This window comes from Prionailurus viverrinus, chromosome D3, assembly GCF_022837055.1.
Source record: "Prionailurus viverrinus isolate Anna chromosome D3, UM_Priviv_1.0, whole genome shotgun sequence".
NCBI classification, from domain to species: Eukaryota; Metazoa; Chordata; class Mammalia; order Carnivora; family Felidae; genus Prionailurus; species Prionailurus viverrinus.
The window spans coordinates 31621220-31648657 of NC_062572.1; the positions used below are offsets into that span (position 1 = coordinate 31621220).

At 49.9% G+C, this 27438-nt stretch overlaps 1 protein-coding gene across 1 annotated transcript in view; it reads right to left on the reverse strand.

The window, feature by feature from the left end:
- Positions 1 to 27438, reverse strand: part of LOC125148788 (small G protein signaling modulator 1-like) — a 113066-nt gene that overhangs the window by 57362 nt on the left and 28266 nt on the right. Inside the window, 6 exon segments of the mRNA XM_047827054.1 lie at positions 210 to 341; positions 475 to 620; positions 901 to 968; positions 4209 to 4361; positions 5898 to 6078; positions 9271 to 9346. Coding sequence (XP_047683010.1) covers positions 210 to 341; positions 475 to 620; positions 901 to 968; positions 4209 to 4361; positions 5898 to 6078; positions 9271 to 9346 — 756 coding nt within the window.

The window sequence follows — 27438 nt, forward strand, 5'->3', positions numbered from 1 at the left end:
GATGGGTAGAAGTAAAGATAGGTAGGTAGGTGAATGGATGGATGGATGGATAGAAGCAAATGTTGTCATATGGATGAATGGATGGAGAGATGGAGATGTGGATAGATGGATGGATGAATGGATGAGCAGCCTGGAACCAGAGGGAACGCCTCCTGTACAACCGGAAGCCAGACCTCCTGTGGAAGATCTGGGTCCCAGATATCTCTCACCGGCTGAACCAGAACGTTGTTCTTGCCATAGAGGAACGTGGCCCGGGAGTTCTGGTGCAGGGACTCAACATAGTCACGGGCAGAAAGGGATGGTCGGTCGTCCATGCTGCCACTTGAATGTCTCTTCTGGATCTGGCAGGGTGAGGGGAGGTGGAGGGTGAGGCCTGGGGTGACCCTCAATGTCCCACTCCATTCTCCACCTCGACACCAAGTCTGGCACTCAGCCCAACTCCCTCCCAGGGCCCCAGAGTCCACCCCTACTCACACAGAGGGCTGGACGCTTGGTGGGTGAGTCCTGCCGCAGGTGCGAGCTGTGGATGCGGTGCCTCTGGACAAGCTTGTCGGCCGAGGGGTCAGTCCAGAAGTGATCGGCAGCCTTCATCTTGGTGTACTCCAGGGCACAGGGCCCCACTGTGGAGCATACAGGGACTGGGAATCCATAGCCCTCAAAGTCTACCCTCTTGTCTACCCCCAGATGGGCCACCACCTTCACTGCCTCTCCCCTCCAGCCAGTGAGTATGCTCCAGGGTCCTGCTAAGGAGAGTCCAGCACAAGACCCTGAGAGCAAGAGCCAGGGAACAGGTAAGTTTTGATGGAGAAGGCTAGAGGGAAACGAGAGAGGCCCTTAGGAGGTGCACTAGTGAGCCAACGTCAGAGATCCAGATGAAGCTCAGAGCCCTGGACCACTTACCCAACAAAGACGCAAGGATGGGGCCATCCACCAGGTCCATCAGGAGGGCTTCCTTCTCATAGTATTTACTAGTAAGAGAAAAGGACAGGCAGGTCTGGATGGTAACCAACAGAGGGCACACAATTGATACTGACCTGATGCTTAAGAACAGACTGAGTTCAGCCTTCCTCTTGTTACCTAGTTAACGCTGTAAGCCTCAAATGTCCCATCTGTAAAATGGGGGTAATAAAAACATATATCCTAGGGCCATCAGAAGGACTTTAGAGGGGCACCTGCATGGTTCAGTTAAGTGTCTGACTCTTGATCTCAGCTCAGGTCTTGATCTCAGGGTCGTGAGTTCACGCCTCACGTTGAGCTCCATGCTGGGTGTGAAGCTTACTTAAATTTAAAAAAAAAAGGGACTTTTGAAAGAGACAACAGATGTGGGCACTTAGTAGCATGCTTGGCATGTAACTGCTTAATACATGGCTGTGATACAGTCTTAATGAGAGTAACGGGAATAGTAATTAGAAGGCTGCTTCTGGCTGCTTCTATCAGCTTCTATCACATCTTCCATTTCAGGCGCCAAGTGGCTTGGGAGCTCAGATGATGTCTGCTCTCCTAATATTATTGAGGCAATAAAAGGCTTTTTAGCTGTGGTGTGTACGGAAAAGCTATATTAACAGGACTTCCTGCGTGGATAACTATGTGGATGACGCTGGCCTGACGTGCTCGCAAGCGCCCCCTGGCTTCTGGCTCTTCAAAATAACTTGTCATATGGGCAAGACAATGTTTGTGCTGAGTGTTTTTGGGTTTTGCTTCTTTGTTTGAGTTGTTGTGTAGTGCCTCCTAATTCTCTGCAAACTCCTGCTAGCTAGGAACCGAATTTTAGAGTTGGAAAGGACCTTGTTCTACCTTCCCAAGGGATGTCAGGCTCAGAGAGGGTAAGTGACTTCTTGGAGGCCACACAGCAGGTGGATGCAAGCTATACCCAGCTGGCTTGGGTGTTCCTATCCTACATCAGGGGTCTAAGAACACAGGATCTGCAGTGAGGCAGACTGAGTGGGAGCCCAGGTCGGCCACTCCCACTCTCACTGTGTGTCCCTGGGCATGTGACGACTACCCTCTCTGAGCTTTAGTGTCCTCAGCTATAAAATGACAAGAATGACAGAACTCACCTGCCCAGGCTGTTGGGAGGATTAAATATTGACCTGCTTTTACAGCAACAGCACAGACTCTGACACCAGGGAGTTCTTGCTAAGGGGTGGCAACATCACTATAATTTGACCCCAGAGGAATCTTCTATCCACCAGGATATTGGCTGAAGCTGAACGGACATGCTCTGTGCATTCTCAGCAGCAAATTTATCCATTTTGGTGTCAGATCTGAAGGTAAAACTTCAAGACACTTTCCACTCTGCCACTCAGTCTCTATGCTGAAAACCAGCACCGTTGCATGATCATAAACCTTGGAAATAGTACCTTAAAAACTAGCAGGTGGGACTGGGGGCAAGATGTGACCATCGAGGGTAGCTCGAGGGAGCTTCTTTGGGGTGGTAGGTTTCACTGGAACAGTTCTGTGTCGTGACTGTGGTGTTGGTTATACAGAATTATAGACTGTATTTATACTATGAGTATAATACATATACATATGTAATTTTTATTAAATAGTTAAATAATACATTTAATTAAATAATACATATATGTATTTATACTGAATTTAACTATGCTAAAATTCCATAGAACTAGACAGAAAAAAATGAGTGTACGTAAAGACTAGTGAAATTCAAATAAAGCATGTAGTTTAGTTAACAGTATTGTACCAATGTCAATTTCCTGTTTTGGTATTTGTACTATGGTTATGTAGGATGTGATCACTGAGGGCAGGCGAGAACTCTTTGCGCTAATGTTACAACTTCTATGCGAATCAAAAAAATAAAAAGTTTAGACAAAAAAAAATAAAGAGATAGTTTGGCATTGCTGCTCAAATAAATTACTCATTCCTTCTACCAACTTATTCAGCAGAAAACACAAGGTCATATGCCAAAGGCATTAGCTCCGGAGGCCCGCACCCATGCGAGGGCACGGGGCAGAGACGTATCACATTTTACTAGAAGGTGAAGAGATTAATTGCACTCCAGAGCCTGGATTTCTTCCAATTTGTCTCCTGCCTCCTGGCCTTTGCACCTGCTATTCCCTTGGCTGGGAACACTCTTTTCCCTACCCACTTCACTGGGTTAATGCCTACGTGCCCTTCAAACTGATGATTAACTGCCATGTCTTCCATGATTCTTTTCCTGACCACCCAGAGGAAGTTAAACACCACCCACCTGACTTGGAATACTCACCACATATTACCACAATTACTATTTTCCTGTTTTCCCTGCAACTATTTGAGGTTCGTGAGAGGAAGGACTCTGCTCTCTCCTTTCATATATATTTTCCTAGCAAACAGGCAAAGAATAAAAGGTAATCATAATACCCACTGCATGTGAAGATGTGGTTAAACAGGCACTTTCATATACCGAGAGATGAGGAGATTCTCAGGTATTTCCCTCATCGTGTTTCCTCTTTCCCACTCCCCCTGTCTATCTCTCTCTCCCCATCTGTCTATGGCTGGAAGGAGTGTTAGCCATGAAGAGTCTCAGGTTATACAAAAGCCCACATTCTTCACTGGCTCCTCTGTGCTCTTAGCATAATATCCAAGCTCTTAACATGACAGTTAAGACCAATGTATCTCCAACATCTCAGTTAGTGCCTGGCACACGGTAGGTGCCCATTAAATATTTACTGGATGAATGAATGCATGGATGAATGCTTGCCAAGAGTACTCATAGTCTAAAACCTTTACACCAGGTTAATCTGAGCTAGAATAGAAAATGTAAAAAAAGTATCATGCATTTCCAAAACACTGTGTACTCACTAACTCCCCTTCTCACCTCTTCTCCAGAATGGCAACAATCCCTGTCCCATTTATTAAAAGAGCAGCAGAGACACAGAGAAGCTACATGACTCTTCTAGGACCACAGTTAGCAAGTAGACTGTAGGCTTCATTCATGGGAGGAAAAAGATCCCTAAAATTGCAAGATCCTTGTTCCTCACTCCAAATTTGAAGATCCTATATTAGCAGGAAGCACCTAAATAGTCCCAGGTTCTAAGCTGGGCTCATTTAGAGGCAAACATCCAGAAGGCCTTTATCTAACTGCTTTCAAATCAAGTGCACGTCAACAGGAGAGAAAAGAAAGTTGCTTTGTGCCATAGGGTGCAGTTCCCAAAATGGCCAGAAGGTGGCGCCAGAGCACGCCACGGCGGCTGCTCTTTCTCACTCACCTGCTGTTTTCCACCAGGTAATGCACAATTTTGTCCAGGACCTTCTCAAACAAAGCAGTGCGGATCCACAGGTGCTTGATGGCAAGTGGGGACAGGCTGGGCAGCTTCGGCAGCTTCCGCACATTCTCCTGGAGGCCCTGAATCTGGTTTCGCCTTCAAGACCAGTACAGAAGGAGGAGGAATATTCGGAAAAAAGGAGATCCAACAGGACCAATGTGCAAACAGCAAAATGCCCAACCTCTCTAGGGAATGAAGGAACGGCGACTAAAACAACAACAAAAGCCCACATTGCTCCTGGCAAGTGGGTGACGTGTTGAAAAAATGAGAACATCCAGTGAGTGTGAAGATGCGATAAAACAGACACCTTCATATATTGTTGATGGGCAAGCCAGATTCTCATAGCGATACTTCTCTTCATCTCTCTCTCTCATTCCCTCTCTCCCCTTCCCTCTCTCATGAATGAGTGATTGCATGAATGAAATGAATGGCTCTCCCTTACCACCTGGCATGGGTATCTCTAATTCCTCCATGAGAAAGTCATTCCCGATATTATGGAAGGCCCATGGAAATCGCTCCCTTTCGGAAGTTATCAGCAAACACTTGGGAATTTAGCATACGGACTGGAAGGCACCTTGAAGACCAAGTGGCTGAGGAGTCTGATTCTGAAAGGGAGGTGGTGATGCTAAGTCCACAGCCTTGCCCGTCCCACAGTTCTGGCCAGCAGCTCTGGGCTGGCACAGCTTGCAAGGGAGGGAAAGGACCATCTCCCACCCGCTGAGGAGGAGTGATTACCCACGGCACACACAGCATGTGCGCCTCTCTCTCCCTTCTCTTGCCCGTCACACACACGGCAAATCAATCCACACATTCTTTCCCATGAAGCCCAATCACGGCTCCAGAATCTTTCACAACAAGGTCCCGTGGGCGGCTGCTAGCACCAACGGGAGCTGAAACCTCTTTGCCAGCCCTGACCAGACTCCAGACTGCGGCTCTGGCATAGAGTCAAACTGTGCGGTCGGGACTCTGGTGGAAGGTTCTCCCGTACATGCCCTCAGGCCCTGAGCCCTCCCCCCAGGAAATCAGCCGTCCAGACGTGTGAGTGAAGTCACCGTTCCCCTTGTTGCCTCAGTGTCAGTATCTGATCCATGCAGACGGAGACCACAGTAGTTTCATTAAACTTGGTCTTCCTGCATGCGGAATGGGTTTGGCTAACAGCAGACACTTACTCATTCAACAATCATTTCTTGAGCATTTTACCAGGTGCTGGGCACTGTCCAGACACTGGGGACAAAATGGGGAATAACAGATTTTAGTGGCCTGTTCTCATGGAGTTCAGAGCCAAGGAGGAAAGATAAACAACAATCAAGTAAAAAGTACACAAAGGAATGAATAGAGGTGGTGATAACCACAGGAGAGAAAATAAGCAGTGATATGTAAGAGAAATGGGGTGAGGGTTGGAGTTTGCCCTTAACTGGGGGAAAGCCTGAATGATGACAAGGCACCAGCCCTGGAAGGTGAGGCGTGTGAACCAGATGGTAGGTAGAGCATGTGCAAAGGCCCCGGGGTAGGAAAGAGTCTGGCGGGTTTGAGGAGCGAAAGGAGAGTGCAGACAGTGCCAGGAGGTGCGGGTTCTGGCAGAGCTCAGGGAGGAGCCTGGACTGTCCCCTGCAGGAACGCTCCAGCCCATACCCCATGCTCCACACTCATGCGCTCTCCATCAGCTGTTCCAGGTCCTGCACCTTGCGGCTCAGCTCTTCGGCCGGTGGGAAGTTCTTGCCCACTTTCATGAAGAGAGCTGCAATCTTGTTGCTGCGCAGAAAGCCAGCCGCCCGCCGCCGCAGCCCATGCAGGACGCAGGCCTCTACAGCCGCTGCAGGGACACAATGGTCAGCAGGCCCTGCCCTACCCGTGCTCCCCAGCACCCAGCCCAGCTCAGGTCTTCAGCCACACAGAGGTGCCTTGGAGAGCGGGGCGCCCCAGAATCGCGAAATCCACGAAAGCATCAAAGAAAATCACGTACGTCTCTCTGCCTTCCACTCCCTCAAAAGGGAGCAGGAGAGCTTAGCAGTTAACCTGTGTTTGCTGCCCGAGGTCAGACTGTCTGTGTTCATATCCTCTCCCAGACACTAACCAGCTGCGTGACCTTGGGCAATGACTTCCTCTCTCTTGTGTCTCAGTATCCTCATCTGTGAAATGGGGATAGTACGAACAGGCATCTGACATGGTTGCAGCAAGCGAGGTGGGGAAAATGCATGGCAAGCGCTTCACATAGTTGGGCACAGAGTGAGCGCTTTAGGGACATTAGCTATTATTCCTGTCAGTGAGGGAGGGGAGGCTGACCACAGAACTGGTGGGCTTTATCTGGGCTGAAGAATCACATGATCGTCACCACTATTGTGATTCCAGGAACAGCTAACATTATGGATCCCATTCCATCTCTGCCACAGCCAAGGAAGAAAGGAACACCATCTCCATTTCTCAGATGTGGAAACTGAGGCCCTAAGAGGGGAACTGAATTGCCCAGGGCCACCCAGACGAGCTGGGATCCAAACCCAGGTCTGAGCCCAAAGTGTGCTCACAACACTTGTGCCGCCACAACGGATCTGGAGAGAGAGGACTGTCATCATCTTCCCATGTCTGTGTTTCCCCTGGACACCCCGCCCAGCCCTGCTCAGAGCAGAAGACCTGGGCAGTAGTCTGGGCTCTATCACTAACTTGCTATGTGACCTCAGGCAAATCGCTTTCCCTCTCTGGGCCTTAGTGTCCCCCCCCATCCCCCTCCCCCCAGGAAACAGTCCCTGTGCAGGCCATTCTGATGGCCCCAGTCTTATCTCGGGTACTTTCAGCAGCACTTTACTGAGTATTTTCTTATCTTCTGTCTTACACAGCAGACTGGGAGGGAGCTCACTCTGGTATATCATAGGAGCATAATCGATGTTGATGGAAAAACTGAGCATATTATAAGAGCTACTCCTTATTGGGTATCTTCTGGGTGTGAGACCAGTGTTAAGGTTTACCTTACCTAATCCTTGTGGAAAAAACCCAAGAAGTGAGCGTTCTAGTTACTGTGACTCCACAGAAGGAATACTCCAGCAGTCTCAGGGTTAAGAGCCTGGCCCAGGTTATGTTGCACACAAGGAGAAATACTGAGAGGTTTGGTGCAATTGCTTGTCATGGTTTATTTTTGTTGGCAATTATTTGACTTTTTTCAAAACATTATGATTATAGTTTTTTTTTTTTTTTTTTTTTACGGACGCTCCACGCCCAACGTGGGGCTTGAACTCACAACGTTGAGCTCCAGAGTCACATGCTCTACTGAATGAGCCAGCTAGGTGCCCCAGCGATTACTTGGCTTTGAACGGATGCCCACCCTATTGCCTAATCTGCCTATGGGTTTAATATATTCTGGGTGAGACTCTCTGAATATCTTCATTTTTGCTTGTACACACAACACTTTTGTTTAGACTGCAATAAGTTAATTAACTGTTCAAGCACTGGAGACATGCCTCGAGTCTTTCTGACAATGGCTCATAAGGCACAACGGAACAGAGACACCACAGGGAGACCCTGCAGGCCTCACCCTGCGGTAACAGCACCCTTCCTCCCTCATCCAAACACTGGGGTTGGAGTTAGAGAATCATGATTTTTATCCCGTTCTATTCCTCTAAATCTTCAACGGGTGAGCATGGTCGCACACTCTGAAGTATGCCTATTATTTTCTTTGCAAACAGAGATGTCCAGGATAAAAAAAAATTAGGCATATATACATTCTCACGTTAACATTTATGCATATATACACATGTACATAGGCAGACGTATATATATATATATATATATATATATATATATATATACACCTATATATACCCATACAAGTATATAAACACACACACACACACACACACACACATATATGTAATTTAAATAAACATATCTCACTTTAAAAAGAAACTTGGGGGCACCTGGATGGCTCAGTTGGTTAAGCGTCCGACTTCGGCGCAGGTCACGATCTCATGGTTCATGGGTTCGGGGCCCGCATCAGACTCTGTGCTCACAGCATAGAGCCTGCTTGAGATTCTCTCTGTCTCTCTTCCTCTCTCTCTGCCCTCCCTCTGCCCACACATTCTCTCTCCAAATAAACTTAATTTTTTTTTTTTTGCCAACGTCAGCCAACAAACAAATGGCAGAGGAGGGATCTGAACCCAGGTCTGCCTGGCTGCAAAGGGGCTAAACTGACAGCAGTGGGCTCCCAGGTCACGGCATGTGCTCCCATGGGTAGTGCCTCCAGTCATCTGGATGAAGCTGAGGGCCGACCAGGTCTCCTCGCTCTGGCCTCTCCTCGGGGCCAAGAGCGCGAGAGGGGAGATACAGCACGTCCTCCATTGCGAGACACTCCAGTCATGGAATGAAAAGGTTTTCAGGCAGAAAGAAACATCCCTGCTTATACATACACATGGATTAGAAGCTGAACCCTGACTGTGGAGACACGTAAAACATGTGTCTGCAGCCATTGTGGAAGGACAGTTAAGAACCTGGCAGCACGGTTATTTATTTCTGGAATCTTGTGAGCACAGCTGGTTCAAGGATACAAGTCAAGCTCTGAGCCCTGGGCCTGCCTCCTCTGCTGAGCCAGCTGGACATGATCCCTTAGGATGGATCAATGGCTCCCGATTCCCTATGTCTTTAAAGCCCATCCATCCTCCCCCTTCATTTGGCAACAGCCACAGGCAGGGTGAGGAAAGGGTGCAGAGTCTGTCGACACATGCGAGACCAATGTCACTAGGGGGATGGGTAGCCGTGAACTGAGCCCACACGAGGCGAAGACAGTCCCTCCAGCGTCAGCAGTGACTAACTCTTGCTGGGTACACAGGCCATTCTTCCTTTCTTCTCTCGACTTCTCAGTGGTTCCAAATTCCCTCACAGAGCCCCCCGGGAATCCAAAAATAACTTCAGAGTCACAAAGTCAAAACACGGTGTGAGAATCCTTGCACAAAGACGCCACTCCCCCAAGGCAGCCCACAGAGAAAGAAGCCCCTTTCCAGGTCAGGGTCCATGGACTCACCACAGAAGGAGATGATGTGGCTGCTGTCCTCGTGGACGAACTTTCGTGTGACTGCCTCCTCCATGATCTGCTTCACCTGGAAGGGCAGAGGCAGTTGGACGGAGAGACCCAAATGCGACCCAGGGTGTGGTCATCCCCAAGGGCCGTGTCGTCCTTCCTGGCCCTCTGAGGCCATCTGGGGTGCTTTGATAACTTCTCTCCTTCCATGCCCTTCTCATGGCGCCTTCTGCAAGTCTGAGGCCTGTGGCCTGTGAGGAGAGCATCATGTTTTACTGAATTATTTCTTCAGGCTCTCTACCTGGCTGGTTCTTCTCAGGTGTCACACGAAATGTCATCTTCCTTGAGCCCCTTATCTGACACAGCCCTCCCCTGACACCACTCACACCCCGTTACAGTCCCTTCTGGGTACATATGCTATTCCTGTCCTGTTTACTTGCTTACTATTACCTTCTTCTAAGATATAAATTCCCTGAGGCCAGGGCCTCACCTATCTTGTTCACTTCTGTATCCACGGAGACTAGAACAGTGCCTGGCACATAGCAGGTACTCAATAAATATTTTTGGGAGGAAGGAGAGAAGGAGAGAAGGAGAGAAAGAAGGAAGGAAGGAAGGAAGGAAGGAAGGAAGAAAGAAAGGGAAACAAGTATATAAAAGTATCAGGAAGGTATAGTGATAAATCAGGCCTGGAATCTAGCAGCTCTGGGTTCCAATCCCTGCTCAGGCACCTACCAGTTGGGTCTGTGATCTCAATTTGGGAAACCGAGGCTCAGCAAAGTGAAGCAAACTTGCCCAGAGAAGTAAAGCTGGCCCAGAGCAGACACCGAATTCCAGGCTGTCTGACTCCCTGGGGGTGTGTTTTCCTACTATCCTCACACACTCAACAAATCTTTTTTGAGCGCCCCTGATGCACCAAGAGTGAGGGACACAGTGCTGAAAGGGCAGCCGTGCCTCTGCTCACAGAGATGACTCTCCAGTGGCCTGAACACCCTTCTGCTTTGCTGGATTCTGGCCCCCAGTCTGCCCAGCGTCACCATGGGGCTTTAGCCATGCATTTCTCCTCTCTAGAGGCTCAGTTTCCCCACCTTGAGGTTGAGGAGGCCAAGAGAGATGACCTCAAAGGCCGGTCCCAGCTCTGCATCGCCAGGGCTGCGACATGGGGTAACAGGAGCAGTTCTGAATCCAACCCCCTCCATCAGCAGCCGCTCCCTTCCTGGCTGCCCCGTGGCCTACTCGGCCTCAGCCAGGCCAGCTCAGCAGTGCACCCACCGGAGAGCGATCGCAGGCTCTCCATGCCCCTCTCCCCTTCCTTGCGGTTGCCTCCTGGAGGGGAAAACAGAACTCAGAGCATCCCTGGCCATGCCCTGCAGTGTCTGCCCCACACAACCGAGTCAGCACTCACCCCGTGAACAGCGCTGACCTCTGAGCTCAGCGGGCTCTAAGCTGGGCTTCACCAGCAGCATTTCCAAGTCTGAAAACTACCTAGCCGAACCCCTGGAACCGGCCCTGTTTACAGGTGTGGAAACTTGAGGGTCGGGAGGCAAACTGGCCTACTGAAGGCCACAAAGCTAGGAAGCCATGGCTGGACTTTTGGCTTAGGACTTTTTTTTCCCCACATCTCAGCTCCAGCTGCCATATCCTGGCCACTGTGGCTACTGATTGTGTTTCCAGTCAAATCACATCACCTCTCTGAACCTTAGTTTTCTCGCTGGGTAAAGGGCGTAGAGGAACAGCACCTGCCTCATGGGGCTGCGGGAAGACTGAACAAGGTAACGCACACCATGTGCTGCGCACAGAGCCTGCTGCAGAGGGTGCCTGCAGTGTTACTTGCCTAAAACCTCACCTGGTCTCTCTATTCTGGCTGAAACAGTAACCTGTTCAGGAGAATAAAATTCCCCTGCTTCAAGGGTCCCCACAGTGGCTGCTCTCTAACACCCATCAGATTGATAAGCACAGAGCCTGACGCGGGGCTTGAACCCAGGACTGTGAGATCATGACCTGAGCCATAAGACACTCTTTTTTTTTTTCAACGCTTATATATTTTTGGAGAGACAGAGCACGAGTGGGGGAGGGACAGGGAGAGAGGGAGGCACCGAATCCGAAGCAGGTTCCAGGCTCCAAGCTGTCAGCACAAAGCCCAACGTGGGGCTCGAACTCATGAACCGTGAGATCATAACCTGAGCCAAAGTTGGTCCCTCGACAGACTGAGCCACCCAGGCGCCCCCATAAGAGACTCTTATGTTCAGAGAACAAACTGAAGGTTGCTGGAGGGGAGGTGGGTGGGGGGATGGGCTAAATGGGTGATGGGCATTAAGGAGGGCGCTTGTTGGGACGAGCACTGTATGTAATTGTATGTACATACATTGTATGTAAGCCAGTTTGGCAATAAATTATATTTTAAAAAAAAAGAGAGAGACACTCAACTGACTGAGCCACCCAGGTGCCCCAAACCATACACAGCCTCCAACAACCAACGGGTCAAAGAAGAAATCACAAGAGAAATCAGCAAGTATCTTGAGACAAATGGAAAGGAAAAGGCAATGTATCAAAATCCTGGGGATGTAAAGAAAGCAGGGTACAAGGGGCATTTACAGCTGGAAGTGCTTATGTTCAAACAACAAGGAAGGTCTCCAATCAACAGTCTAACTTGACACCTCGAGGAACTACAGAGGAACAAACAAAACCCAAAGCTAGCAGAAGGAAGGTCATCGCAATGTCACAGCAGAGATAAACAAAAGAAAGAGAAGAAATACAAGGGTAGGTTTTAACAAAACCAAGAGTTGAGTCTTCCAAAAGATCAGCAGAATTGACAAACCTTTAAGCCAGACTGACTAAGAGCAAAAAAATAAAAGAGAGAGAGAGAAAGAAAGACTCGACAAAAATCAGAATTAACATCAATCCTCCTCAAATTCTTCTAAAATAATAATAATAATGGAAGAGGAGGGAATTCTTGCGTTGCATGAGGCCGACATTACCTTGGAAAGCAAAGCCAAGCAAGTCATGACACAAACACTGGAGGCCAATGTCTCCAAAGAGTGACTCCATCAGAAGGCTCAACAAAACACTGGCAAACAGAATTCGGCAGGATCCGGAGAGCTCCACAAGCGCCATGACCAAGCAGGATTTACTGCTAAGATGCAGCGAGGGTTCAAGGCACAAAAACCGACCAATGCAAGACACCAGCATTAACATAACGAAGAGAAAAGTACCACATGGGCATCGCGGCTGATACAGAAAAAGAATGTGGCAAAATTCAACACCCGTTCGTCATAAAAACTCTCACCGAACTAAGAACAGGAAGAAACTACCGGTCACGTATGAAAGTCATGTATGAAAAACCCAGAGTTACCATCCCATGCGATGGTGGAAGACTGAAAGTTTTTCCTTCAAAGTCAAGAGCAAGACAAAGACACCTCTGCTTGCCTCTTTTACTTCACGTAGCATTGGAAGCTCTAGCCACATGAATTAGGACAAGGAAAAGAAACCAAAGGTATGCAAATCGGAAAGAAAGAAGTAAAATGATCTCGGGTGATCTTATGCCCCGAAAACCCTAGAAACTCCACAAGAAAACTGTTAGCAGCCATCAATAAATTCAGCAATGTTGCAGGATACAAAACCCATACGTGAAAATTAGCTGTATTTCTAAACACTACCGATGAACAATCCCAAAACAAAATGTTAAATATTCTGTTTACAATAGCATCAAAACCAGGGGTGCCTGGGTGGCTCAGTTAAGCGTCCAACTTCAGCGGAGGTTGTGAGCTCGCGGTTTCTGAGTTGGAGCTCCGTGTTGGGCTCTGTGCTGATAGTACAGAGCCTGCTTCGGATTCTCTCTCTCTTCTTCTCTCTCTGCCCCTCCCCTGCTCATGCTCTCTCTCTCTCTCTCTCTCTCAAAAATAAAGAAACACTAAAAAAAAAAAAAGTAGCATCCAAAAGAATAAAATACTTAGGGATAAACTTAGCCAAGGAGGTGAAAGGCCTGTATATTGAAAGCTACAGTAAACCTGCTGAGAGAACTTTATTACTATTGTTATTATTATTATTATTACTGTTATTTTTAATGTTTATTCATTTTTGAAGGAGAAAGAGACAAAGCATGAGCAGGGGAGGGGCACAGAGAGAGAGGCAGGCTCCAGGCTCTGGACTGTCAGCACAGAGCCCGATGCAGAGCTCGAACCCACAAGCTGTGAGATCACGACCTGAGCCGAAGTTGGATGCACAACCGACTAAGCCACCCAGGCACCCCGAGAGAACTTTTTAAAGATGCAAATAAACAGAAAGGCTTCCCATGTGTTCAGAGATTGAAAGACTTAATATTGTTGTCAATAAAACCCAAAGCAATCTACGTGTAATCGCCATCAAAATCCCAATGGCATTTTGTTGATGTTGCTTTGGCGTGGTGTTTTTGGTTTTGGTTTTTGGTTTTGGTTTTTTTTGCAGAAAAAGGAAACTCTATCCTAAAAGTCATAAGGACTCCCATGAATAGGTAAAGCAGTCTTGAAAAGGAAGAACAAAGCTAGAAGTTTGGCATTTCCTGACTTCAAACCTCATTATAAAACTATGGTAATAAAAATACTAGCATAGTTTGAGGTACCAGCATAAACACAAGTGGTGAAGAACAGAAATAAACCCTCACGTCTATCAGTACATAGCAAACGATTTTGACAAAGATGACAAGACCATTCAGTGTTGGGGGGGGGAGCAGTCTCCTACAAATGCTCTTGAGAAAACTGGATGTCCACATGGAAAAGAATGAAGTGAGACCCTCACCTGTACCATACACAAAAATCAACTCAAAATGGATCAAAGGCCTAAATACCAGAGCGAACACTACAGAACTCCTCAAAGAAAGCATAGCAGAGAAGCGCCATGATTTGGCAACGATTTCTTGGCTGTGACACCAAAAGCAGAGCAGGCAAAAGTAACATGAAATAAACTGGACCATGTCAAAGTAAACAAACAAACTTCCGTACATCAAAGGACACAATAAACAGAGTGAAAAGGCAACACCCATGGAATGGGTGAAAATACCTGCAAATCGTGTATCTCATAAGGAGCTAATGTCTAGACTGTATGATGCATTCCTACAACTCAGCAACAAAAAACAACCTGATTCCCAAATGGGCAAAGGACCTGGACAGACACGTCTCCAGAGAAGATAAAACACATGGCCAACAAGCACACGCAAAGATGCTCAACATCATTCATCATCAGGAAAGTGCAAATCAAAACCGTGATGAGATACTGACCGCCTCACACCTATTAGGATGGCTCCTATTGAAAAACAGAAAATAACAAGTGTGAGTGCACATATGGAGAAATCGGAACTCTCGTGCATTGCTGAAGGGCACGTAGAATCGTGCGGTTCCTAAGGAAAAGAGGATGGCAGGTCCTCAAAAAATTAAACAGCAAATCAGCATCTGATCCAGCAGTTCTCTTCTGGGTATATACCCCAAAGGACTGAAAGCAGAGTGCTGAAGAGAGATTTGCACACCCGTGTTCATGGCAGCACTATCCACAACAGCCAAGGGCAGAAACAACCCAAGTGTCCATTGATGGACAAATGGATAAACAAAATGTAGCAGACACATTCAAGGGAATATAACTCAGCCTTAAAAGGGAGGAAGTTCTGGGGCATCTGGGTGGCTCAGTTGGTTGAGTGTCCGACCCTGGATCTTGGCTTGGGGCGTGGTCTCATGGTTTGTGGGATAGAGCCCTGTGTCGGGCTCTGCACTGATGGTGTGGAGCCTGCTTAGGATTCTCTCTCTCTCTCCCCCTCTCTCTCTGCCTGTCCCTCCCCCCCCCCCCAAAATATACACATAAAGTTTAAAAAGAAAAAAAAAAGGAAGGGAATTCTGACACCTGCCACTACATGCGTGAACCTTGAACATGTCACGCTAAGTGAAATAAGCCAGTCACAAAGAGACAAAATACTTATGAACGGTGCCTAGAGGAGGCAAGTTCATAGAGACAGAAAACAGAATGGTGGTTGCCAGGGGCTGGGGGGAGGAGAGAAAGGGAAATTATTACTTAACGGGTACAGAGCTGTAGTTTTGGGAGACAAAGACTGACCACACAACAATGTGAATTACTCAGCACTACCGAACTTAAAAATGATGAAGGCAAAATTTTATGTTGTGTATTTTACCACAATTTTTACAAGTGTGGATACTATGTGTTAATATAGTGTAAGTAAATATTTTGCTGTTGATTTTTTTAAAAAAAATGTTGATGTTTATTTTTGAGAGAGAGAGAGAGAGAGAGAGAGAGAGAGAGAGAGAGAGAGAGAGAAAGGGTCAGAGAGGGGGAAGCAGGCTCCAGGCTCCATGCTGCCAGCACAGCAAGGTGGAGGCTATCAGCAGGTAGAATGGAGAGAATGAGTCCCGAGAGTGTGGCACTTTGTGAAGTTCTCTCCTGCCTGCCTTGCCCCATGGGATCATCCCAACAATTCAGGGTAATAGTCTCCCCATTCACAGAGGGGGAAAACTGAGGCTCTGGGGAGGAGGACACTCCTTGCAATGGACTGAATGTTTCAGTTCCCCCCAAATTCCTATGTTGAAATTCTAATCTCCAGTGTGATGGGGGTATTACGAGGCGGGCCTGTGGGAGGTGATGAGGTCATGGGTAGGATTGGTGACCTCATGAAAGAGACCCTGGAGAGCTCCCTTCCCTCTTCTGTCATGTGAGGACATAGAGAGAAGACAGCTGTCTGTGAACCAGGGAGCGGGTTCTCAGCAGACACTGAACTACTGGCACCTTGATCTTGGACCTCTCGATTTCCAGAACTGTTGAGAAATAAATCTCTGTTTTTTAAGCCACCCACTCTACGGTATTTTTGTTTTAGCAGCCCAAATGGACTAAGACACTTCTCTAAGGCAGCACAACAAGGAAGTTCCAGGCGTGAACCTGGTACCTAGAACTATAGACAGAGAAGCACAAAAACAAGGGTCTGCAAACTGTTTCTGTACAGATCTACGGAGTAAGCATTCTTGGCTTTGCTGGCCATCTGGTCTCTGTCTCAAGTATTTAACTTCACCCTTGTATCCGGAGAGCAGCCATATGCCAATGAATGAGCGTGGCTGTGTTCCAATAAAACTTTATTTACAAAACCATGTGGAGAGCCGGGTTTGTCCTTTGGGCAACAGTTTGCTGACCGCGAAATAATAAAAAAAACATATACCTGTTGGTCTTGGCCTCCAGTTCCCCGCACAGAGCTCCTAAAACCCTGGTAATTTCCTAAGTGATCACAGCGCTAGGGGCATCTTCTATTCTACCATTTGATCTTTGACCTCAGTCCCTGACACAGAATTTCTAAATCCCTTGGACTCTCCTGGGTGAGAGGAATGTCCTTTGTTCTAATGAGGTGATGCCTGGCGGGCTCCTGGATCGCTTCGGGATGGGGACTGGTCACCAGAAAGACCAAGCTATGATGAGAAGCTTGGAACTTTCAGCCCCATCCCTCATTCTCCCGGAAGGGGACAGGGAGGCAGACTGAGTTCACTCTCCATCGTGTCTGTGTTAATGAAGCCTCCATAAAAATCCCCAAGTATGAGGCTTGGAGAGCAGGCTGCCGAACATGGAGGTGATGGAAGGGTGTCACAAGATGACACGGAGGCTCTGTGCCCTTCCCCCAGACCTTGCCCTATGCACCTCTTCCATCTGGATGTTTATCTGCATCCTGTATCGTACCTTTTTGTCATAAAGTGGTGAACCAAAGTGTTTCCCTGACTCCTATGAGCAAATGATCAAACCTAAGGAGGGGGATAAGGGAAACCCCAGTATGTGGCTATCAAGAAGTACAGGGGATGGGGCGCCTGGGTGGCTCAGTCGGTTAAGCGTCTGACTTTAGCTCAGGTCATGATCTTGCACTTCGTGAGCCACATTGGGTTCTGTGCTGACAGCTCAGAGCCTGGAGCCTGCTCTGGATTCTGTGTCTCCCTCTCTCTCTGCCCCTCCCCATATTTGTGCGCACGCGCGCTCTCTCTCTCTGTCTCTCTCAAAAATAAATAAACAAAACCAACAAAGAAGTACAGGTGACAATCTGAGACTTGCACCTCAAGTGGGGGACAGTCTTGCAGGACTGGGGCCCCTAACCTGTGGGACCTGACACTGACTCCAGGCAGCTAGCGTCAGAATTCGGTTAAGGGGCGGCCACCCGGCTGGCGTCGGAGAACTGCCTGAGGTGTAGCAAACCCACACACCTCTGGTGTCTGCGCCATCGTCCAGGAAGAGTGTGGGATCAAGGAGAAACACACAGGAGTGTGTTTCTCCAACTCACTGATCCTGCGTGAGAATGTCTGGTACCACTGGGCTGGCCCAGGCTGCCCGCCCTGGTGTCACACAAGGGGACAGCATGGGGGGGAGTGCTAACGCAGCTGACCACCCCACATACAGGGCCAGCCCCAGCTCTTCGCAGGGGCCAGCCCTCTCTCAGGCAGCTTGTAGCCCTCCTGCCAATGTCCGCCTGCCCCTCGGAGGTGGCCATCTGCCTGTCGCCTGCCAGAGTGACTGTGACGCAGGGGCCCTGCCGTCTGCCCGCGTCCCCCCCCCCCCCCGTGGCTAGTGCAGTCACCGCCAGGACCCACCTGCTCCATCCACGAAAGGTTGCCGGGATGGAAAATCCCTAAGCTCTAAGTTCTGGCTGTGGCTGCTAGCACTGCCCCGAGGGGCCTCAGTTTACCCCTCTGGCCTCAAAGACCTACCCAACTCCCACTTTCCAGGATGCCTTCACCTCCCCAACTGTGATGGGCTCAACCGTGTCCCTGCCCCCCAATCACATGCTGAAACCTTAACCCCTAGGACCTCAGGATGTGATCTATTTGGAGCCAAGATCTTTACAGAGGTAATTATGTTACAATGAGGTCATGAGGGTGGGGCCTCATCTGGTGTGACTGGTGTCCTTATAAGAGGAAACTGGGACGCAGACCACCACAGAGGGAAGGCCACATGAAGACACGGGGAGAAGAGGGCCATCCACAAGGAACGCCAGGAACAGAGCCTTCCCTCGTGGCCCGCAGAAGCCAACCCTACTGACATCATGACCTTGGACTTCCAGCCTCCAGCACTGTGATAAAATACATTTCTGTTGTTTAAGCCACTCAGTGTGTGGTACCTTGTTATGGCGGCCAGGGCAGACTGATACATCCACCCTCTGTATCCTCACTATCCATATCCCTCTGAATGCGCTCTTCTGTGCCAGCGAATGAATGAATGAATGAATGAATGAATGATGAATTAGTTCTAGGGTTACCTATGTTATTAACTCACTATACCCTCTCCACAGCTCTGTGAGGCTTGGTTCTATTTTTATTTAAAAAAATTTTTTTTTAAGTTTGTTTATTTTTGAGAGAGATACAGAGAGAAAACACAAGCAGGGGAGGGGCAGAGACAGAGGGGGACAGAGGATCTGAAACAGGCTCCATGCTGAGAGTAGTGGAGAGCCCGACGCAGGGCTTGAACCCACGAACCATGAGATCACGACCTGAACCGAGGTTGGACGCTTAACTCATTGAGCCACCCAGGCACCCCGTGGTTCTACTTTTATACCGATTTCTCACACCATGAGAATTAAGATCAGAGAGATTAAGCAACAAACCTGAGGTCACACAGTGAACAGGAGGCCGAAGCAGAGTGCCAACCCAGGCTCTTGATGCTATTCTAGAAGCTTCAGCCAATGGCTTGTCTTTGAAAATAATAATAATGCTCCAACTTACTAAATGCACAGCACTGGGCTAAGCATACATGGTGTCATGGACTGGATGCTTGTGTCCCCAAAGATTCACATGCTGAAGCCCTACCCCAGGCCCCGTGTGATGGTATTTGCAGGTGGGGCCTTTGGGGGGAAATTAGGGTTGGATGAGGTCATGAAGGTGAGGCCCTCAGCATGGGATTGGGGTCCTTAAAAAAAGAGGAAGAGGAGAAGAGCACAGGTCATCTACAAGCCAGGAAGACAGCCCTCGCCAGGAACTGAATGGGCTAGCACCTTGGCCTTGGACTTCTCAGCCTCCAAACTGCAAGAAATCAATGTCTGTTTACGCCACTCCATCTGTGGTGTTCTGCTTCGGCTGCCTGAGCTGAGACACGGGGCCGGCCGCCCCATAATCCTCACAACACAGTTCCCAGGTGGCCACCACCACCCCACTTGACAGACAAGTTCAGAGGTATTGGTTCCTACCTAGCCAAGGGCATCAGAAAATCCAAGGTCACCTTGCTGAGGTTTATATGCTGGTCAATCTGACTCCAAAGGGAGCCTCTACCCACCACACTCTGCCCCAGAAACAGGAGTCAGATGTACTGCCTGGGACTGCCGGCCTCAGGGACATGACAGAAGACACAATCCCTTCCTTTTCCTCTCCCTCTCTCCAGAAGGCCTGGAGGACCCCGTAATCACCGCAAGTGGTGGATAACAGCACTGATGCGTTTATTCCACATCTCAGCACGAGCCAGGATAGGGTCTGGGGGACTTCTGCTTCTCTGTGTCACAGGATGGCTGGGCCCAGCAAAACTAAGATTCGGAACTCAGCTGTAGGCAAAACCATGGGCAGGGGTCTTCGCTGGGGGTTCTGTGTACTTGAGGGATCCAAGAGGGTTTCTTGGCCGGGGGTAGAGGGGCCACAGGACTCAGGGATAGGGAAGGGAGGGCAGTGGCAGCCACGAGAAAGCCTCTGTCCCCTCCCTGGCTCCGTGGGCAGGTTCTGATGATGTGGCAGGTGCCACAATGTGCCACACAGACCGTTTCAGGACTGGAGGCTGCTAGGAGGGCTCCTGGAGAGCCCTCAGCTGCCAGTCCCATAAAGGACAGGGATCCCTTCAGCCCCAGGGAGAGCCTCCTCCAAGGTCTCACTGCTTCCCCGGAGGCCACCATCTGGTGACGGGAATGTGTACGCTGTGAAGGTCTGGCATCCTTGCCCCCAACTTGGGACGGTGTGAAGGGCCATCCCAGCAAGCTGGCAACTCCCCACGGGGCTTCCACGAAAGCCTCGTGACCCATCTTCTCCCTTGGCCCACTGCCGCTCGCTTCACTTGGCTCCGCTGGGTGTTAATCCCAAAGGCACACCCTAATAAACCTGCATGCTGACCTCCATCTCGGCGACAGCTGCCACTTAGGGACCGCCAAGATACAGCATGGGTGCATCTGGGCAATAGTCAACAGGGACAAGTTGCAAACCATTCAAACACCAGTGGATTCAGCGCGGCAAAGGCCCGGATACACTGGGTGCACAGAGCAGCAGGGATGGAGTCTGACAGTCCTGCCCTGGAAGACCTTTCGGTCCAAAGAGCCAAAAGGTAGGACAAGCTAGGACAGGTACAGGGCAAGCGTGGTGCTGACGCAGGGCCCAGCAGCACCAGCACCAGCACCAGCACCAGCTGAGAACCGGCTGGAGATACAGATGCTCGGAAGCCACAGAGGCAGCAACTCTGGGGTGTTGATCAAGCTTTCCAAGCTACTCTCACGCATGCTCACATCGCAGTGGGGGATTTCAGAGGAGACAGAAAACTAGCAGCCAAAGTCCTTAGGAAGAGACTCAGCAGTCAGGGCTCCTGTCTGGGGACCTTCCTCACACAGCCAGTCCCTTCTGGCCACCTCTCCTTGCTTCCCATATCAGACTGGGGCAGGCAACAGTTCCCGGCTCCCCACTATTCCAACTGCGGGGTGCTGTACCCTTCTCCCCACCCATCCCACCCCACCCTGCCTTGGTCAATAGCACCCTTATTAAATTCATCTTCGTGTGCTCAGTTTGGAGGAATCATCTGTTTCCTATTGTTACCCGGACTGTATACACACGTTGTCTCAAGTCCAAACCCCACAGAATGAAGGTTGTCTGTTTGTAGCTATGGACCCTGAAACTCAGACAGGGTAATCCCCAGGGAAGGCAGGCTCCTGGGGATGGATCTGGGGCGGGGTGGGTAGTGCAGGTGGGGACACAGCACCAAGGGCGTAGTTCTCAGCCTGAGGGAGAGGTTCTGACAAGGGTTCTGTCTGCTGGCTCCCGACTTCCCCAGAACTTAATAATGCGCTGACAGCCTGAGGCCAGAAGAGGAAATTAAAAAGGCAGGGGGGGAAAGCCTCCCCCGGAAGGTCAGTCCCTACAGCCTCACGGGAGAGGGCACTGTCTCACTGCAGGAAGAGGCTATGGCCCAAACTGGCCAGGGGAGGACCCATCCCCGGGGGAACCGACCGCACCTGTGGGCACGGGGTAGAGGGCCACAGAAGACCTCTGAAATGCAGCTCAACCACCTTTCCCCTCTCAGGCTTCCAGGCATGAGCTTGGAATTGATCTGCTGTGGAGGTCGACAGCTTTAAGGAACCTCAGGGTGGTCTGGGGATGGCGGTGGCAGTGTGGCATCCTGGCTCCTTGCAAAAGCCCATGTGATTTTCTAAGCTTTGGCCCGGGAATCATGCCTGACTGAGGCAGCACAGAGGCAGTGGCTATGGGTGGTGCGACTGCAGCCACAGAGACCTGTGGTTGCATCCAGCTCAGCCCTTCATGTCCAGGGGTGAGCATTCAATGGGGTGTTATTTGCAAAAGAGAAGGCCTGGCTAGCACATAGTAGGAGTTTTATGATGCTAAAAGCTCACTGCTTTTCTTTTCTTTTGTTTTTTTTGAGCACTCATGGTGTTCCTGGGACTGTTTATGGCATGACAACCCAAGATAGATTACCGACATAGTCCCATTTTACAGATGGAAGAAACTGAGGCAGAGAGCTATTAGATAACCCACCCAAGGTCATGCAGAGGAGGCAGGATTCAGACCCAGGTCTTTATTCTAACAAAGGCCTCAAAGCAGAAGCTGGAGACCATTTGAAATAGTTTTGTTACTGCCCAGCTTAAGAGTAAGAGAGTATGTTTACTGAGCACCTACTATGTGCCATGTACTTTGTACAGAATACCTTATTTAATCCTCGTAAAAATATTATCATCCCCATTTTAAAGTTTTTTTTTTTCCAGAGAGAGAGAGAGAGAGAGAGAGAGAGAGAGAGAGAGAGAGACAGCGAGCACACATGTGTGCATGTGAGTGGGGGAGGGGCAGAAAGGCAGGAGAGAGAGAGAGAATCCCAAGCAGGCTCTGTGCTGTCAGCATAGAGCCCGATGCAAGGCTTGAACTCACAAACCACGAGACCATGACCTGAGCTGAAATCAAGAGTCAGATGCCTAACTGACTGAGCCATCCAGGTGCCCCTCTCCTCCCCGTTTTAAAGACGGGTAAACTGAATTCATGCGATTTGCCCTAAGGCACACAACCAGGAAAGGCCACAGCCAGGACTTGAACTCAAGGTCTGACAGTCAGCTCTGCCTCCAACCTGCCCAGAAATAGGTCAGGCCCTGTGAAATCCCAAAGTGCTAAGAAACCTATGAGAAGGGGTTCCTCAGTCTTGCCCAACGTGGGGACCAAAACAGCACTGAACTGGGAGTCAGGAGACCTGGGTCACCCGGATATGACTCTAACAACCATGCCTGTGGGGGTCTTTTGGGCAGGGGGAGCCAACTTCAAAGGTCAAAGTGGTCAGAAAGATTTTGTCTCTGTCCAGCATCCATTCGGAGTCCTCCAACATCTGCCTGCATTCCTCCAAATTATGGGGAGCTCACTTCTTTCAAAACCAGCTTATTAGCTCTAACGACAGGATGTTAGGAGGCAGTTGAGAGGCTAGGAGCCAGAACGTGGTGTCACTGAACTGGTGTTGAATCCTTGACCACTCATGATGCTGGACAAGTCTCCCCACCTGTACCATGGGGTGTTGGATAATAGTACCCCACCTCATCGGCAAATGAGACGGCACCTGGCACGTAGTAGGAATTGTACAGGCAGGAGCCACTCTTAGATGGCAGCGACCGTAGGGTTCACGGCCTGGCTCACAGTGGCTCACAGGCAATTGCAAAGGGGCTCTGAGGCTCTGTTCACCCACCCCAGCTTCTCATCCACAGGTTATTTAGGACCTAGGTGGCCTCTGGGGCTGTGACCCCACCCCTCCACGTGCCACCAGTGAGCACAGGCCCCAGCACACTTCCAGCCCCACCGTGCAACCATTCAGAAACCAGCCCCGCCCTCCCACCCTCCACCTGCAAATATCGAAACAACATATAGGAGGTGTAATCTCAGGAGGGAATCAGGCAGGGAAATCCGGACCAACCCGCAAAGCCGGAAGAGAGGGCTCCCGGGCCTCTGGGGCCTGCCTTGTCTTCTCTCCTCACTCCCACCACCTGCCCACCCACACCAAGGTACCCTCGTGCTGCCCACCTTGAACCCTGCCAGGTTTCAGATCAGCCACTACTCCCCGCTGCCTCTCAGCACGGTTCTGTGCTCACCCCTCCTGTGCCTGGATAGGAATAATACAGCCCAGGGTGCAGGGCTATCATAAGGATTATGGAAAATCTGGGCAGATGGCCTCACAGCACGCAGCTGGCACCATGTAAAGGAAGGCGCCTGAGGGAAGTCAGTAAAAACTTGAGTTTAGGGAGCCACTAGGCCCAGGTCAAACTCCAATTCTGCCATTAGCGAGGTGACCTCAGGCCTCAGTTTCCTCATCTGTGAAATGGAGATGACACTCACACCACCTGTCTGGGCTGCCATGTGCGGACTTCATAAAAACACATGCACAGCGCTCAGAATGGGGGCAGGGGCTCAGACCCACCCTGTGTAAAAGAGAGCTCCACTCCCTACCCCCTTCTGCTGCTGTAGACGTTTCCTTAGAATTTATCATGGCCTGACTTCCACTATACATCTGAGGGCGTTTAGTGTCCATCTCTAGGACGCTGACTAGGCAAACAAACAGCATGTGCTCAATCTATGTTTGGTGATCACTCTGATTATATTAGTAGCACTAACACCAGCAGCTAAAGCTCACTGAGTTTTGATCCAGGCAGTGTCTTTAAGTCCCTTGGACGTCTGATCTCATCTGCTGTGTGTTCAAGGCCAGGGTGGGCAGTATTTTCCGGAGAGGGTCAGACAGCAAACACTTCAGGTTCTGGAATAGGACTGCCAGATAAAATACAGGCTGCCCAGTGATGCCTAAACTTCAGATACACAAGGAATTTTTTTGTGTGTGTAAGTATGTACCAAATATTGCATGGACCATACCTATGCTAAAAGATTACTTGTTTTCCTGAAATTCAGATTCAACCAGGCAATCTGAACTTTAAAAAAAAAAAAATTAAGTTTATTTATTTAGAGAGCGGGGGCAGAGAGGGAGAGAGAATCCCAAGCATGCTCCGCCATGTTAGTACAGAGCCCTATGCAGGGCTCAATCTCACAATCCCCAAGACCGTGACCTGAGCTGAAATCAAGAACCTGAGGCTTAACTGACTGAGCCAGCCAGGTGCCCTGCAGCAGCACCACCACCACCGCCGCCCCGCCCCCCCCCCCCCCCCCCCCAGAAATCTGAATTTTCACTTACTCCATCTGTCAAACCTATTTTCAGGCCACACAGAGTCTCTGTCCCACTGTCTCTTGTTTTTATAACCCTCTTTTAGGATGTACAAACCATTCTTCTCTGCTCAAGAGCAGTTTCACCAAAAGGCTGAACTTGGCCCAGGGGACCCCCTGGTATAAAGCCCCCAGCACTGTGCCTGGGGCGCATATGAGGCCAAAGTAAAAACCAGCCCGTTTGCCATCTGCTCCTCCGAGGCCTGCTGCCTCAGTCCTGACTCAGGGCGTACCTCACCCCAGCTGGGGTCTCAGGTGGTCGGTGCCTGGCAGTGCAGGTGGGCGAGTAACACTGAGCCAGCAGTAGCTAAAGAGACAGAGGCCCCTTGACTCTCGCGTCTGCCAGAAACTCACAGTGGAGAGGCTGGTTAATGCAGGGTATCTGGAGGGTGTCAGGGTGGCTTTAAAAATCGTTCTCGGCATTTGGGCAAAGTGAAGAGGAGAGGGGAAGAGCAGAGTGCAGGTTTTGCTGCTCTGCCTCCCCTGCGAGCGGCCTGGGTGCTGAGGATCTAGCAGGCAGCGTCTCTGGCTGTGCCTTGCACCACGGACCCTCAGACGCTGCTCCCCAAAGGTGGCGCCATGGGCTCCGCTCTGTGCCCTCGCTCACCTGTGCCTCCGGCCAGGTGCCCCTCCCTGCATGCTCCAGCCAGCTAAGAGCAATTCAGGCTTCAGCCCAGATGTCCCCTCCTCCCGGGAGCCTTCCTGGACTCTGCCTACCCGAGCAGGGATCAGTGTACCTCTTCCATGTTCTGTGAACAAAATCTCCTCCTACATCTTCCCCCAAAACCAAGGGGGAGGGGAAGCTCTCTGTCTGCTGATGCCAAGCTGGCAGGCTGGACCCCAAGAGCGGCCGGGCAACACTCCCCCTCCCCGCAGAGAGAGGCGAAGCATAAAGCCAACGCACAGAAAATCAGCACAGAGACAGGAAAACAGAGAAGGTCCTGATGACATCATTGGGACCCCTGGACAGAACTGCACCTGAAGCTGGCAGTCTGCACCCCAACTTCCCATACCCTTGAACCAATAAAATCAGTTTTTTGAGCCTCTTTCCCTTTTGGCTCTGTGTTTCTAGATTTCTTTATTGTTCTAGCTAGCTTTGCATGGGATTCCCCACAGTGAAATGGGTGAAGCTGGCTACAGCACCCTGCTGTGCTGCTTCTCAAGTTGTGTGACCTCAGTCCAGCCTCTTAACCTCTCTGAGCTTCGGTTTCCCTCATCAGTAAAGAGGAGTTGCTACTTGTACCTACTCGACAGGAAGCTTGCTTTGTGTATTGGTGATTTAGAACAGTGGTTAATATGTGGGGGTTGTAAAATGTCTTTATTTCTCAAAAAAGGGAGAAAAAAACAAAAGAAGGAAAAAATGAATGATAGTTCCTATAATCTGAATTTACTAATGAAACATAACTTACTAAATAATACAAACTAAAGGACCATTCATTCAAGGTCCCAGGCATCACCCAAATCCTGTGAACTCTTGAGGCTTCAGCTATCTGACTGTTTTTAATTTAAGGTTTTATTTATTTAGAGGGAGGGAGGGAGGGAGGGAGAGAGAGAGAGAGAGAGAACAAGCCAGGAAGGGGCAGAGAGAGAGAGAGAGAGAGCGAGAAAGAGAGAATCCCAAGCAGGCTCCCTGCTGTCAGCACAGGCCTGACCCGAGGACTGAGAAATCATGACCCAAACTGAAATCAACAGCCAGATGCTTAACTGACTGAGCCACCAGGCGCCTCTCAGCTACCTGATTTTTAAAGGGAGGCTCACTGCAAGGGGAGCTGTTCCCATCCTCTATAAACCCGGGTTCCTTCGAGATTCTGTGAGAAAAAAAAAAAAGTGTAAGAACCTATTCACTTGTCTTCCTGTACCTACTAGAAGAAAAACACACTGCCTCCCACTGGAGTTCAGCACTCTTAGCTGCTGACCCCCGGGGGCACAGAGTGCTTAAGTGGCAGGGCCAGGAGGCTCACGAGGGTGTTGGACCTTCTTTGGCTGAGGGATTACTTCCATGGGGCCAGTGACCCACCAGACCCAGAGGGGAGATCCAGTTGCCCACCTCAGGATGGCGAGGCAGTCAGGCGAGACTCAGCCTTCCTGACCTCCATTTGAGGGCTCATTCCTTTGGACCCCAAGAAATACCCCCTTCCAGGTCTACAACACCCCGCCCCCCAGCCCAGGGCTTACCCAGGGAGAGCAAGATCCTGTGCTAAAACATCTGCAAGTTCGGATGTGACCAGACAGGGCAGCAAAACATCCTTCTGCAACTGAGTTCTTTTTTTTATTTTATTTATTTTAGAGAGCAAGAGAGAGCATGCAAGTGGGGGAGAGGGGTGGGCAGGGGTGAGAGAGGAGGAGGAGAGAGAGAGAGAATCGTAAGCAGCCTCCATGCTCAGCGTGGAGCCCAATGCAGGGCTCGATCTCACGACTGTGAGATCATGACCTGAGCTGAAATTAGGAGTTGGACACTTAACCGACTGAGCCACCCAGGTGCCCCTCAACTCTCAAAGGGTAAGCCAAACACAGAGCCTGGTCCCTTCATAAATACTGGTGAATCTTCGGCAGCGATGGCACAATGTGGTGCCGTGTTGGTACGTGACCCCCCCGCCATCCCATACGTGAGGAAACGGAAGCCAGAAAGGTTCGTGAATCTGCCAAATGGCAGGGCTGGAACTTGAACTCAAGGCTGTCCAGCTGCAAAGCCGGGACCTTTCCCCAACTCCACATTCTCAGAGTAGCTCATAACCACATGCAGGTCATT